This window comes from Protopterus annectens, chromosome 4.part1, assembly GCF_019279795.1.
Source record: "Protopterus annectens isolate FY-2018-M chromosome 4.part1, PAN1.0, whole genome shotgun sequence".
Lineage (NCBI taxonomy): Eukaryota > Metazoa > Chordata > Ceratodontiformes > Protopteridae > Protopterus > Protopterus annectens.
In genome coordinates this window covers 806,547,539-806,563,953 of record NC_056734.1, presented here as the reverse complement: position 1 = coordinate 806,563,953, position 16,415 = coordinate 806,547,539, and the positions used below count along the sequence as shown (strand labels likewise).

The window sequence follows — 16,415 nt, the reverse complement described above, 5'->3', positions numbered from 1 at the left end:
AGTTATCCAGCTACAGCCAGAAAAGTAAATACATTTCAGGTCTTTGTTCAGTGTTTTCTTTTGTAGTTCAAGAGGAAATGAGAGTCCTCTCCCCCCACACTACTACAGGTGTTAAAATTGTCACTGCACTGAGGCAGCCTTGCAGAATCAGTTCTTCAGACTACAAAATAAACCCCCTGAACAAACGCCTGCAATTTAGTTACTTTTCTGGCTGTGGCTGGATAACTTATAAGTATATTGTTAAACAAGGTCTAAGCCAAATGTAAATGAGGGTGACTAAGACAAAAAGTAGTAGTCCTTTTACAGAATGTAAAGAAAATAACAGTGACCCTCCCAAATCCCATTATATGTCAATGGCATGGGAATTCAAAGTTACTACGTTATGTTTGGTGTGAGTCATACAAAGTATTATGGGAAAGAGAAAGGCTTGAGGGAGTACAAGATCACATTGATACATCAAGCCCCATTGGTAACAATGTTGATGGAAATAGGCTAAAATTAAAAATAAAGCACTTAGAGTGATTTTGAGGTATTAAAATTGGTCAAGAAACAAAGATGGAGTGAAAAAAAACCATTTTTTTTAGTTCTAGGGTGGAGCTTTCCTTTAAAGTGGTGTAGTTCTCTTACCTGTAAAAATAGTGACTGTATCATTGTTTAGTTAATTGTCTACTCTAAAGCCTCCAGATTTACTTCCACTTCCTTGTCCACAATTAAATAGCTCATGTTTAGGTCTTCTTTCTACAAAGGGGATTTTCACCTTCTGTATGTACTGTCATTCCTAGAGGTGCATATGTTATGGTCCAGTGCTTTTCATCTCCTAATGCCGACACCTTGCAGTTGACCAAGGGCACATCACAGTTTATGATAACAGTAAGCATTCCTGTTATCTTTATCCCAGTGTAAATGTGTGTTTTGGCACTGTGGTTACATTACAGCTATAAAGTCTCAAAGATATAACGTGATTTTATAGAAGTCTCAACAGAAATGTTATTGTAAGCTGGTCTAAGTGGAAAATAATGAGCAGCAGGAGTGTATACAATTAATTCAGATAGCATAATACAGAAATTAGGCATAGCATGAGGGAATCAGATGAAATGAGTCTGTCCTGTGCAGAATGTTGGAACAATTTTTGGAAAGCTAAACAGCATAATCAGTGGGTACAGAGCTGCACATTATCAAACTATAAATTCAGTCAGTATAACATAAGCAGTTTTGCTATGACATATTTCTACCTGAAATGGTCATATGAAAACTCCTCCAGAGAATATGCTTTGATTTTCACTTCCTGCTCCTCAGCTTCCTGGCGAATGCTCTGCATTGCAGTCTTCCGCTGATCTGGTGACATCAGCAACAAGGTCTGTCCCGCAAACAGAAGCAAATTGGTTAGAGCATACATTCCTGCAGATAGACACTTCTCAGTTAAATGCATCTGAATCTACTAAACCTGTGTTTCTTTGTAATTAACAGGATAGGATAATCTACGTACTGATACAATATGACCCAAACAAATGATGAAGGAGCCTGTGTAGGTATGACACATGATCTTCCAAGTGTGACAGAGCTTGTATGAAGAAGTCAGACTCCAAGGGTAACAAGGCCTATGCTGTATGATACATTTAGAGTTGACAAGGAATATCAGGGATAGGGAACTGTGATCTGAAGTGAGCAGATTCTGTACAGAGATACTGTATAATGCTCTAACATACAGGTGTAGTACAGGTTACTGCATGATACAATAAAGGGAGCAGGCCATGACCTTGATGTTATGTGATGAAATAAAAGAGGCAGGACTTGTGCAGGGTACTGTATAATACATAATACATTAGAAACGGAGGGGCCTATGCAGGGATCATGATCACTGAAGGAGAAGGTCCTACGCATGGGTACTGATGTACAGAAGAGGTCAGAAACTGTATATGAATGCTGCAGATCTCCCAAAGGTTGCCCAATATTAATGCTGTGCAACTACTCCGAGAATTAACTACTGATACTGTGTGAACTCCTAAATGAAAAAATTGTGCATTGCTGTATGTTGTACCCTAGAATGCAGACAGGACATGTATAGGGACCCTACATGAACCATCCAGACGTGACAGAGCCTGCAAGATGACATTATGTGATATGTCAAAGGGTGGTGAGTATCTACAGTGATAGTCTGAGGGTCTCACGGTAAACAAACTTTAATTGATAAATTCTGTGGCATGAAGAAGGAGGCAACAGTATTCCAAACATAAAATTTATTAGAACAAGTTTAGCGCTTTCGTTCCATACATCACATAGAACTTCTCAGAAGTGAATCTGTTATTAATGAAACTTCTTTTATACATAATTAAAATCACATGATACAATGTTAGACCCAATCTACCAATTAAAACTGATTGCAAATTAAAACCATATACAAGAATAAATATAGAAATAACAATGATTATGTAGTGTCATAGTATTTCAAATTTAAAACAGAATTAATAGCCACTGAATTGTTCAAACCTGGAAAACACAGTGCATTAACTAAAAGTTGCCATTTTAATTCACATTTATTTCCAAATAAAAAAGGGGTTTCCCCCAAACCTAAACCCGAGGGGTTTTGCTTTTTACTTAAAAACCGCTTTCCCCTCTATTAAAAACGATTTGAAAAAAAACGATAAATTTTTCCCTAAGGGCAAAAAAAAGGGTTTTTTTTAGAAAAAGGAAAAATTTGTTTTTAAAAAAAAGGGGCTTTTTTTTGTTTTAAAAATCCCCCAAACCTTGGAAATTTTCTTTTTGGTCAAAAAAAAGGTCTTCGGTTTTTATTTTGAAAAAAGGAAAATTTTTTTACCCTGGGTTTTTTAAAAAAATTGGGGATTAAATGAAATGCCGAAAAAACCTTATTTTTAAAAAAATTTTGGTTTTTTCCCCTTTTTTGGAATTTAAATTTAAAAATTTTATCTTTTTAAGGAAGAAAATTAAAAAGTTAAATTTATTTTTTTAAAAAAGGAAAAACTTTTTTAAAAATATAAAAAAATTTTAAAAACCCCTTTAAACCATTTTAAATTCAAAAATTAATTTTTCCCCAAGTTTTATTTGGGGTTTTATTAAATTTTTGTGTTTTTTCAATTTTTGTTGTTTTGGTTTTACATTTTTTTTAAAAGTTGTTTTATTTTTCCTGGGAAAATTTAATTTTAAAAATTGGGAAAAGGGAATAGAAAAAACCAAACCATTTTTTGAAAAAATTAAGTTTTTTGAAAACCTTACTGGGCCCCTGTTTTTTTCCTTTTTTTCAAATTTCAAATAACCCCAGGGCTGTTACCCCTTTTTCCCAAGTTTTTTAGACAACACAGAAGGCGACCGTTGTCTCATATCAGGTGCCAAACCTAAACGCCTTCCACCGGTTCGCACTTATGGTGGGAGGACAAAGGAAAGGCGCCATTCAGGCACCTAAGAAAGGTACTGTAATTTCAATGAAGTTGCTGCATCTACTCAAGTGGATCGCTTGAAAAGACAAGATTATTGTTTAGATAAATTTATGGATATGCCGCTTGATTTCAAGGACATTCCACAAGCGGTTTCAAATTTTTATTCTGTTGGTGAAGGAGGGAATCACCCATCCTTGAAAAAGTTAATTTTACTTTTGGTAACAATTTAACAAAGGTTAAAAACCTTCAGGTTGAAAATTTATATTTGCACAAATGTTTGGAAAGTGGGATTGTACCCATGGGGCTGCGGTTCTTTAAGGAACCATTGGGGATTGAAATGAATGCACAGAATATCAAGATTTGCAACGATATGTTTGATGAGTTTGGTAGGAAGTTTATCAGATTTATTGTGGAATGTAATGATTCAAAAATTAGTACGTTGCTTAATGAGATAGACAGATTGGATAAACAGATTAAGGATGATTTAATGTTTACACAGTGGGACAAACTTTATTTTAAACAATATGAATATGCGGAAAATATGTATCAAAAGACCTATAACCTATTTTATGTCAATAAATTAAGTGTTTCCAGCACAGTATCCTGTATTCCTGGCGTTCATTCACCTTTGGTGTGTTTGCAATTTTGTTCTGAGTAGGTCTCATTTTATTACATTTTATTAGCTCTTTTATGAACCTGAAACTAAAGATATAAATTGACTTGGGTTTTACAGTATTGTTTGTTATTTCTCTGAGGTCTTAAGTGGATTATCAACATTGCTCATCTATTCTGTGTTTTACTCACTTTTCAAAAAGTATCCATTGTTATTTTTATGAGCTCATAAGTAGATTATTAGCATTTCTCATCTAGTTCTGTGTTGTAGTTACTTTTCAAACTTAAAATAAAAAAACAGCTTTGGCCAGTTGTGTGAGTTGTAATTACAGCTTGTGGTAATTTATGAGCCCCGCTGGTATTTAATATTACACAAGCAGTGAGTTATCTTAGTCTCGGGACTGGCAAAGCTTAAAAACAAAGCATTTGGATTACATTCTACATCCAGGCTAGTACATTTAAACTACATTTGAAATATTGCACTTATCTTACCATTCAAATATATTTTTCTGTTGTGTTTGCTCTTTATCTGAAGTTAAAGCTATTAATTTAACCCATTTTATAGTCTGCAGTACTTTTTGATTTCTGTGCTGGGCCTAGGTGTTCTGAGTAGGCCCTCTTTTTATCTCTTCTGAATTTGTTCTGTACCCACTCACCTTATTCCTGTTGTGCTTTTATACTTGGAGGCTTTTCAGATTGCTGCCCCTACTGTATAAGTGGCCTTCGAAGCCATAGCCAAGATAGTAAGAAAATCCTTCTATGTCACCCAACTCATAAGCAAAGGTATGGCATCCTTTATCTTCTGTAAAAGGACTGCTTCTTTTCTGTATCTAATTACCCTCATTTATGTTTGGCTCAGACCTTGATTTACACTACTTAGAAGTTATCCAGCTACAGCCAGAAAAGTAAATACATTTCAGGTCTTTGTTCAGTGTTTTCTTTTGTAGTTCAAGAGGAAATGAGAGTCCCCTCCCCCCACACTACTACAGGTGTTAAAATTGTCACTGCACTGAGGCAGCCTTGCAGAATCAGTTCTTCAGACTACAAAATAAACCCCTGAACAAACGCCTGCAATTTAGTTACTTTTCTGGCTGTGGCTGGATAACTTATAAGTATATTGTTAAACAAGGTCTAAGCCAAATGTAAATGAGGGTGACTAAGACAAAAAGTAGTAGTCCTTTTACAGAATGTAAAGAAAATAACAGTGACCCTCCCAAATCCCATTATATGTCAATGGCATGGGAATTCAAAGTTACTACGTTATGTTTGGTGTGAGTCATACAAAGTATTATGGGAAAGAGAAAGGCTTGAGGGAGTACAAGATCACATTGATACATCAAGCCCCATTGGTAACAATGTTGATGGAAATAGGCTAAAATTAAAAATAAAGCACTTAGAGTGATTTTGAGGTATTAAAATTGGTCAAGAAACAAAGATGGAGTGAAAAAAAAACATTTTTTTTAGTTCTAGGGTGGAGCTTTCCTTTAAAGTGGTGTAGTTCTCTTACCTGTAAAAATAGTGACTGTATCATTGTTTAGTTAATTGTCTACTCTAAAGCCTCCAGATTTACTTCCACTTCCTTGTCCACAATTAAATAGCTCATGTTTAGGTCTTCTTTCTTACAAAGGGGATTTTCACCTTCTGTATGTACTGTCATTCCTAGAGGTGCATATGTTATGGTCCAGTGCTTTTCATCTCCTAATGCCGACACCTTGCAGTTGACCAAGGGCACATCACAGTTTATGATAACAGTAAGCATTCCTGTTATCTTTATCCCAGTGTAAATGTGTGTTTTGGCACTGTGGTTACATTACAGCTATAAAGTCCCAAAGATATAACGTGATTTTATAGAAGTCTCAACAGAAATGTTATTGTAAGCTGGTCTAAGTGGAAAATAATGAGCAGCAGTGAGTGTATACAATTAATTCAGATAGCATAATACAGAAATTAGGCATAGCATGAGGGAATCAGATGAAATGAGTCTGTCCTGTGCAGAATGTTGGAACAATTTTTGGAAAGCTAAACAGCATAATCAGTGGGTACAGAGCTGCACATTATCAAACTATAAATTCAGTCAGTATAACATAAGCAGTTTTGCTATGACATATTTCTACCTGAAATGGTCATATGAAAACTCCTCCAGAGAATATGCTTTGATTTTCACTTCCTGCTCCTCAGCTTCCTGGCGAATGCTCTGCATTGCAGTCTTCCGCTGATCTGGTGACATCAGCAACAAGGTCTGTCCCGCAAACAGAAGCAAATTGGTTAGAGCATACATTCCTGCAGATAGACACTTCTCAGTTAAATGCATCTGAATCTACTAAACCTGTGTTTCTTTGTAATTAACAGGGATAGGATAATCTACGTACTGATACAATATGACCCAAACAAATGATGAAGGAGCCTGTGTAGGTATGACACATGATCTTCCAAGTGTGACAGAGCTTGTATGAAGAAGCCGTACTCCCCAAGGGTAACAAGGCCTATGCTGTATGATACATTTAGAGTTGACAAGGAATATCAGGGATAGGGAACTGTGATCTGAAGTGAGCAGATTCTGTACAGAGATACTGTATAATGCTCTAACATACAGGTGTAGTACAGGTTACTGCATGATACAATAAAGGGAGCAGGCCATGACCTTGATGTTATGTGATGAAATAAAAGAGGCAGGACTTGTGCAGGGTACTGTATAATACATAATACATTAGAAAAGGAGGGGCCTATGCAGGGATCATGATCACTGAAGGAGAAGGTCCTACGCATGGGTACTGATGTACAGAAGAGGTCAGAAACTGTATATGAATGCTGCAGATCTCCCAAAGGTTGCCCAATATTAATGCTGTGCACCTACTCCGAGAATTAACTACTGATACTGTGTGAACTCCTAAATGAAAAAATTGTGCATTGCTGTAGGTTGTACCCTAGAATGCAGACAGGACATGTATAGGGACCCTACATGAACCATCCAGACGTGACAGAGCCTGCAAGATGACATTATGTGATATGTCAAAGGGTGGTGAGTATCTACAGTGATAGTCTGAGGGTCTCACGGTAAACAAATCCTTTAATTGATAAATTCTGTGGCATGAAGAAGGAGGCAACAGTATTCCAAACATAAAATTTATTAGAACAAGTTTAGCGCTTTCGTTCCATACATCACATAGAACTTCTCAGAAGTGAATCTGTTATTAATGAAACTTCTTTTATACATAATTAAAATCACATGATACAATGTTAGACCCAATCTACCAATTAAAACTGATTGCAAATTAAAACCATATACAAGAATAAATATAGAAATAACAATGATTATGTAGTGTCATAGTATTTCAAATTTAAAACAGAATTAATAGCCACTGAATTGTTCAAACCTGGAAAACACAGTGCATTAACTAAAAGTTGCCATTTTAATTCACATTTATTAAGATGTTCTTCTACTAAAAAAATTTTATATTTTGTTAGTTGCTCTATAACTACAGAAGCAAAACTGTGGTCCTTATTTTCTTGTATATGTCTGAAAAGGGCATTTGTGGTCTTCGAGTTTTGTATATCTTGCAAGTGTTCATAAATTCAATTCTTAAGCATCCTCTGGGTTTTCCCTATATAAAAAGCAGGACACTTAGAACACAAAGCTCTAGACACTACATTTTTTGACTCACAATGATAATGTCCTGTGACAAAATATTCCTTATTTCTAATAATGACATTACTAACTAACAGAATGTTTTTCCATTGTGTGCAATGGCCACAATTAAACATTCTTAGGGGTCTGTTAATAACTGGTTTATTTTTCCTAGAACTCTCCAATAATGTTTTGAATGATGTATCTTTCTTATAAACCAACATGGGCTTATTACCTACTTTCTTAAGAACTGTATTATCAACTTGAAAGATCTCCCAGTTCTTTATCAAACAATCACCTATGGCTTTAGTATGTAGCATTGTAGTATTTCAAATTTAAAGCAAAATTAATAGCATTGAATTTTTCAAACCTGGAAAACACATTGCATTAATTAAAATTTGCCATTTTAATTCACATTTATTAAGATGCTCTTCTATTTAAAAAAAGCTTTTATATTTTGTTAGTTGCTCTATAACTACAAAAGCAGAATTGTAGTCCTTATTTCTTGCATGTCTGAAAAGGGCATGTGTGGTCTTCGATTTCTGTATATCTTGCAAGTGTTCATAAATTCAATTCTTAAGCATCCTCTGGGTTTTCCCTATATAAAAAGTAGGACACTTAGAACACAAAGCTCCATACACCACATTTTTTGACTCACAACAACAATAATGCTCTGTGACAAAATATTCCTTATTTCTAATAATGACATTACTAGCTAACAGAATGTTTTTCCATTTTGTGCAATTGTCACAATTAAACATTCCTAGGGGCCTGTTACCATACCTCTCAACTGTCCAGATTTTTGCCTCATATTTTTGGTGTCCAGATTTTTTGCTCTAAGAGGTTGAGAGGTATGTCTGTTACTAACTGGTTGATTTTTCCTAGAACTCTCCAATAATGTTTTGAATGACATATCTTTCTTATAAACCAACATGGGGTTATTACCTACTTTATTCTTTCTTGTATTATCAACTTGAAAGATCTCCTAGTTCTTTATCAAAAATCACCTATGGCTTTACTATCCAAGCTGAATGTTAAAATAAATGCTTTAGTATGATTAACCTTTAAAGTTATAGTGTTGTTTTCATCCATATTATATTACTGTTTGCACTCAATATAGGACAATAAATACCATGCGTTCTCTTAAACACTACTTCATCCCTAATTTTTGTTAAAAAATTTTGGGGATAACCTCTACTAGAAAACATACCCAACAATACCTCACACTCTATGAGAAAGGTATCTAAACCCGACGTCATTCTTGCCAACCTTACTGCTGCCCTTTTACTACAGTATTTTTGTGATATGTAGGATGCCAACTATGAAAGTGGATGTAATTGTTAGAAAAAGTAGATTTTCTGTATATAGTAGAAACAGATCTGGCCTGTGCTCTGTCTTTTCTTATTCACACATCTAAATAATTGACACGTTCAGTTTGAATTGAATAACTAAACTTAAAAAATTCCACAGTATTGTTGATGAATTCCAAAAATTTACTTAATTTATCAGTACTGTCTTTACACAGAATAAAAATGTCATCAAAAAAACATATATATCCTAACCAGGAGTTACTAAACTCACGTTTAAAAAATAAATTTCCTCCCAGTAGACCATGATCAATTTTGCAAAACCTGGGGTGCAGCCAGCACCCATTGCTACTCCCATAGCTTGTCTAAAATATTGCTTGTCAAAATATATGAAGTTGTTTTTTAATACCAACTCCATCAGGGTTACTGCCACACATATTTTATCTATGTCCATTTCTGCTATCAACTTCATATATTTTGACAAGCAATATTTTAGACAAGCTACGGGAGTAGCAATGGGTGCTGGCTGCACCACAGCTTTTGCAAAATTGATCATGGCCTACTGGGAGGAAAATTATTTTTTAAATGTGAGTTTAGTAACTCCTAGTTAGGATATATATGGTTTTTTGATGACATTTTTATTCTGTGGAAAGACACTACTGATAAATTAAATAACGTTTAGTTATTCACTTCAAACTGAAAGTGTCATTTATTTAGATGTGTGAATAAGAAAAGACAGAGCACAGGCTAGATCTCTTCAAACCATTGCAACACCAGCATATGTGGTTTTATTGAATACAAATTATTTACATCAACGGTAACAAAACTGACATTTTCATCAAACTCTAGTTCATTTATTAAACCTAAAAATGCCAGGAATCTTTACAAATTTGACCTAGTCTGTTAACACTACTCTTGACCAAGTAGTCCACCTATCTCGCTACAAAATAAGTTTTAGACCTGGTGACATCTACAACATGCCTAAAAGGAGGATCTACATTTTTATGTAATTTTAGGATACCAATTATCCCTGCCACCACCGGTTTATCATTATACATATATCCATAGTCACTTTTGGCCAATTGTCCTTGCATCAAAATGTCACAAAGGCAGCTGTCTATAAGGTTGTATGCCTCATTAATTTCACTTAAAGAACTTTCAGTATAAACTTCTTCACCCAACATACATTTCATTTACTTATGTATTGAATGTTGTTCATTATAGCCAACCCCCCCCCCCCTTGTCTGGTTTCAAGACTCTAATAGAAGAATCATTACACATGTCATTTAACATTAACTTCTCAGTTTTAGATAAATGAAAGATTTTCTTTTCACTTGGTTTTGACAAACTGCATCTTATATCATGTTCACACATTTTTTCAAACATTTGCATCTGAACATTCAAGGGGGGATTAAAACAATACATGGCTATTTTTAAACCACAGTCAGACATCTGAGGTATACACAGTCAAATGTAGATTAATATAGAGGCTTTCTTTGGACAAATGACTTACCCCTGTTTGTATTTAATTAGAATTGAACAATCACTGATCTGTCTTGGCAGGGTCAGTGTTGCACAATGCATTGTATGTGCTAAAATTGATGTAAAATAATTACTATAGCTTGTGTGTGTGTGTGTGTGTGTGTGTGTGTGTGTGTGTGTGTGTGTGTGTGTGTGTGTGTGTGTGTGTGTTAGGGTGTTTTTTAATGAATACAAGAGCAACATGTTGGCCATATGTCCTTTCCATCAAACATCAGCATTGTGCACAGTATGTGGCTATATTTGGTGGTTTGTGCTGGATGTGTGAAAGTAGTGAATCATTATAATGGTAGTTCAGTGAGTAGTATTGCCATCTCATAGCACTAGTTTCCGTATTCTTGATTCTGGCTTCATCTGCATGCCCTCCCTGTTTAAGTTTTTCTTCAACAAACCAAATATATGTGATAGGTAAATTGGTTTTATTTGCTTATAGGTAAGCATGCAATGTGAGTGTTTATGTCTGTACATCTTGCGATAGACTTAACTAGTCAAGAGTAGTGTCAGTATACATGTGTATATGGGAAAAATCACCAATTTATCTATGAACTTATACAATATCGATCGGCAAATACATAACTCTGCTACCTAACAGATAAAAATAATCTTTCAAAAATAAGGTACAAACACAGAACATCTAGCTCCTGGAGGACAGGTGGTCCCCAGAACTCTAGCTGTATATGAAGATTCTGAGAGAGGTGTTAAAGGGGGGTCCACATTATCAACCATTGCCCTGAGCCTCATCTTGTCTAAAACCATCCCTGTCTGAGTGATGCTATATGACTCATCTAGGTAATACGATACAACACCATTGGGTGATACAGTATGTGTAGTCATACTTTGATAAGTCAAGGTGGTACATTCTGTGACTAATGTTATGTGATTCATCCATGTGATACTGTATGACACCCCTGGATGGTACAGTCTGAGTGCTTCTGCATTATTCCCCTGGATAGTACTGTTCTTGAGTTTGTGTCATATGCTTGGACAATAAATGCAATGATACTGCACAGCATCCCTGGGGGGTACAGTCTGAGTGATACTGTTTGGCTTGTCTAGCTGATGTAGTTTGTCCGGTGATACTGCATGACAGACCACTTGGGATAGTCTGTGCAAGGATGCTGTGTGACCTACTTACGTAGCAGTACACTTGCGCATTGGTGCTGTATGACAACCCATGTAGGACAGTCTGTGCAGGGATGCTCTGTGACCTAAACTTGTGCAGTGATGCTGTATGACAACTCATGTGGGACAGTCTGTGCAAGGATGCTATGTGACCTACTCATGTAGTAGTACACTTGTGCAGTGATGCTGTACCCATGTGGGATAGTCTGTGCAGGGATGCTGTCTGACTTAAACTTGTGAAGTGATGCTGCATAACAACCCTAGGTAGTACAGTTTGTGTAAAGATGCTTTGACAGATTATGTTACATAAACATCTAGTGTTTGAGTCTTTGCAGGAATTCTGGATGAGCACTTAAAACTTGTATAATGCTGTTGCTTGGCCCCCATATGATAACAAAGCCTGACAGTGATGTTTTCTGACTTTCTTATCTCAGAAACTGGTGTATCCTGCACAGCGATCCTAGCTGCAACCTGCTGAGGTAGTAATTCCAGTGTTTAGATGCTGCATAATCTACCATCATTATGGCAAGGCAGGGGCAGTAATGGTGCATTTGCCCATCCTACTATGGACAGAACAATGACTCTGCAGTGGTGTTGCTACTGATGCAATCTTCTCTAGGCTCAGTAGCACTTACAATGGTAGCAGATTTTGGGTTGTGTAGCTTTGGCCTCTTCTCAGATAGCTCCCCTAAAAGCTCCTGCTTTCCACAAATAACATTTTTCACATATATACAGTGGACTGTAATGAAAATAATTAGTGATTGCATCCAGTATGAAATCCAACTATAATATCAATTTCCAGGAAAAATGAAAACAATTCCCCTGGGTTCCATTTTCTAAAAATAATTTTTCAGCAAGGAGATATCTTGGCTATTGTAATTATTACTTTTCAGATTCCTGGATGAGCTGGGAATGTAATATCAACTTCTGCAGAGTAGCCTTGAAATAAAACAAGAGCACTGATTTTCAAAAGTAACAATTATAAAAATACTGTTTATTGTCACAGAGTCTGAAGGAAAAGATTACAAAGCATGAATCTGTTGCAGGACACCTGTAACAGTGTACTGCAATGAACTGAGAATGAGTTTCCTTACCAGAACTTCATTGGACGGTCTGTCTAGGGTAGGAATAATATAGACTGCATTGCTTGGAACATCTCCTTTTTTCCCAGTTCTTTCATTCTGGCAGGTGATCCAGCCCCGGTTAGGTGTCAGGTCTGAGTCTTTTATCAGGATTAAGAGATCTCCCTTCTTGTAGCTCAGCAAATTTGGATCATCCGCTAAAAAAATAAAGCATGTAAATCTAAGATATCAGACATCTACATATAACACATCTGTCAAATTTGAGGGTCTATATTAGAATCTCGATCGCTTAGCTTGTTGAACGCCAAAACGTCAACAGCTAAATGGCAAAAGTTTAAAATCGCGAACGGCCACTTACTTTAATTTTTTCATCGGGGGACAAAATTCACTTGGCCGTCACAAATTAAAATAAACTTCCAAACCCTAACAAAGTGGGGGGATTCACCCTCCCACCCCCAACTAAATACACAAACTCTGAGATTGCTCTACATTGGGGAAAGGGCAAATTCCCGATAATGGCCAAGCAAATTCTTTCCTGATGAAAGAATTTGCATAAGTGGCCATTCATTTTAAGCTTTCACCATTTAGCTGTCGACGTTTTGGCATTCGACAAGCTAAGTGGTCCAGCTTATAATATAGACCCAGATTTAAAAACACTGTAATAAGACCTGATTCTATAAGAATCATGATTGTTGTTCTATATTTATTTGTATATGTATTAGTAGGTCATTTTAATGTATAGAAATCAGTTAAAGAATATTCTTAGGCAAGGAAAAGAAAGTTACACTGTAGGTAAGTGTGCAGGTGGCTATAACATAGAAAAACCATGTGCCAGGTGGTAATCCTGATAAACAGCTGCTTACAACAGTTTCATCAAAGGTAATGAAGCAAACTAAAAAAAAAGCAAACTAGAATGAAGAAAATGTGTGCAAAACATAGCTACATTACAATGTAGGGGCTGGTGTTAACTGCATAGTCATAACATCAGGAGATCTTCAGGTAGCAGAAGTGACCTAAAGAGCAAAATTGCAAAGGGCAGTAATGACACCTAGCAATAAAGTTATTTATTTATTTATTTGTTTGTTTGTTTAATTATTTATTTACATTTCTTTACTGAGATAGTCTGACTGGGTCAGCAAAGGCAAACCCCTTTTCAGTGGAGGCCCGGGGAGAAAAGCTCCTTATGTAAATATGAAAAAAAGTACACAAAAGAGAAAAAAGTTAAAATATTACAGAGTAATCTTATTTACAAATAATAGCAAAAGCTGGAGATAATCCTATTGACTTACAACTACATTGATAGCAGATGCTGTTGACACTGAGCAGGCACTTTTTCTTACTAGCATACAACAGAAAGTTTCTGAAAAATCTGACGTTTCATTTTGTTTGGTTAATTGTGCCATTCTGGTACCCATCCCCTTTTGTGTTTGTAATAATCTTGATTAAAAACATAAAAGTTATTTTCCAAAACCAGCTCGACCAAAGTACCAAAATACCAAAGTACATATGTTTGAGAAATTCTAAATATCCACCAATTTTAGTGAGTGGAATGCCTTTTGGTGAACATTCGAGTGGTAATAATGATAATTTTTCTGTAAGGCTTCCCTTGTCCATTTCTTCTGATGCATCAGATATTCATAGAATTCTTAATGAGAACTGGAAGATAGTCTCTGGTAATAAAGATCTTAATGACGTTTTAGGTAATACACCAAAATTTTTATAAAAACATTTTGATTTAAAGAAATGCTTTGAATATGGGCCATTCAATAGTCATGTTTTTGTTAAGCGAGGGTGTTTCGTTGCACTGGGTTTGCAGGCTTATTAATGAAGGTTTGAATGTTATTTTGAAAAATATTGGTTTACAAAGTTGGCCTAAAGGAAGGTTTACCTGAAATTCCACCTATGTGGTTTATCTTGCCGCATGTGGCTCTTGTAACTGTTTTTACATAGCTAAGACCATTCAGAAGTTAAGTAAACATATTTCAGAGCATCTTTTAGCCATCAAGAATAAAACTGCCACAAATGCCTTGGCTAAGCATTCCATCGCTTGTAGTGATTTTAGGAAAGTTTTATTTTTTGTGGTCTACTATGTAAATCCAATCCCCTTGAGTGGTAATTTTAAGAATTACCTTGAGATAAAGGAACTCAACTGGCAAGTTTCCTTACAAGCAGACAGATTACCAAGTATAAATGAGTGTGTCAACATCAAATGTCATTAAAAGTTTAAAAGTTTTAGAAATTTATTTCAGTGGGCATAACAAAAAATTTGTTTCAAAACAGTTAAAGGTATAAATGCATTTTAATGTGTTATTTACTTTAGAAGTATATGTATCGCTTTAATTAATTAATTGATTGTGTCACATTTAAGGAAAGTTTTTCCCAATGCATTTAAAGTTCTGAAGAAGTTCTGTTTGTTGCAAATAAAAGAACGAAAGTGCTCAGCTTTAAATTGTCCAGTGGTTTTTGTCACTATAACTGCAGATTAGTTGTTGTTTGAACTTCTGCTGCTTCCACGTTTTTCAAGTTTGTTTCTTAGTTTTGGAGATATCCACTCCTAATTTTCTAAGATTCCAAGAAAGCTGATTTGGGCAGTCCAGAGGGGGTCTGAAGTCCAGAAATATTGACAAATTAGTGCCAGCTATGTACAAGGACCCAATGACTCAAGTGCAAACAGTGTTTGATCTTACAGAGGGATTCAGAGTGGGAGTGGGTGTGCATCAGGGTTCAGCTCTGAGTCTATTGCTGTTCATACTGGTGGTGGACTATATTAGTAAACAGGTCGGAGGGAACAGGTTAATAAAGTTGCTGTATGCAGATGATGTGGCATTACAGGCAGACTCTGAGAAAGAACTTCAGCAAAGGATAGAGGAATGGAATGCAAAACTGAATTCATATGGAATGAAAATAAATCCAGATAAGACAGTTGTAATGGCAGAAAATAGGGGAAATCAGAAGAAACTGAAAATTGAAATAGAAGGGAAAAGAGTGGAATAGTTTAACAGCTTCAAGTATTTGGGAGGGGTGGTTGAGGAAAAGGGAAGTCTGAATGAGGAGGTCAAAGCTCGAATTAGAGGACCTGTAGCCAACTGGCACAGAGTGTCAGGGGTAGTGTATAACAGAAGAATGCCAAAGAAACTGAAAAGTAAGGTGTAAAAAACAGTGGTATGATCAGTACTACTGTATGACACAGAAACCTGGGTGGTAAAGGCAGAGCAGATGAGGAAGCTAGAGAAGATGAAAATGAAATGCCTGAGAATGGTGGTAGGATGAACACTGTGGGACAGATGAAGAAATGAGGACATAACAGCAGAAGCCAAAGTAGCTCCAATTGCAGAGAAGATCAAAGAGAACTGATTACAGTGGTTCAGGCACATGTGCAGGAAAGCAGAAGACAATCTGGTGAAGAAGATTTGGGACAGACAGGAAGAAGGTAAGAGGAAACGAGGGCATCCAGTAAAAGGATGGTGTGAGAGAAGACCTGTGACAGTCAGGCATGAGTGTCAAAGAAGGTAGGAGTGTTGCATTTAATGGGGAAAGATGGCAATAAGTGACACAACACTCTGGCCCCTTGTAGAAAATGGGGAAAAAGGGTTTGATGATGATGATACAACAAAAATTTGTAATAGAGAAGTAGTACATTTAGGGTAATGCTAAAACAAAAACACATAGCAGAGAAATAGTACATTTAGGGTAATGCTAAAACAAAAACACATAGCAGAGAAATAGTACATTTAGG

The 16,415-nt window shown here is 35.9% G+C and overlaps 1 protein-coding gene across 1 annotated transcript in view; it reads right to left on the bottom strand.

Annotated features, from left to right (window-relative positions):
* LOC122801311 (unconventional myosin-VIIa-like) overlaps positions 1-16,415 on the bottom strand; it is a 951,466-nt gene that overhangs the window by 135,491 nt on the left and 799,560 nt on the right. Inside the window, 2 exon segments of the mRNA XM_044070855.1 lie at positions 6,119-6,243; positions 12,692-12,876. Coding sequence (XP_043926790.1) covers positions 6,119-6,243; positions 12,692-12,876 — 310 coding nt within the window.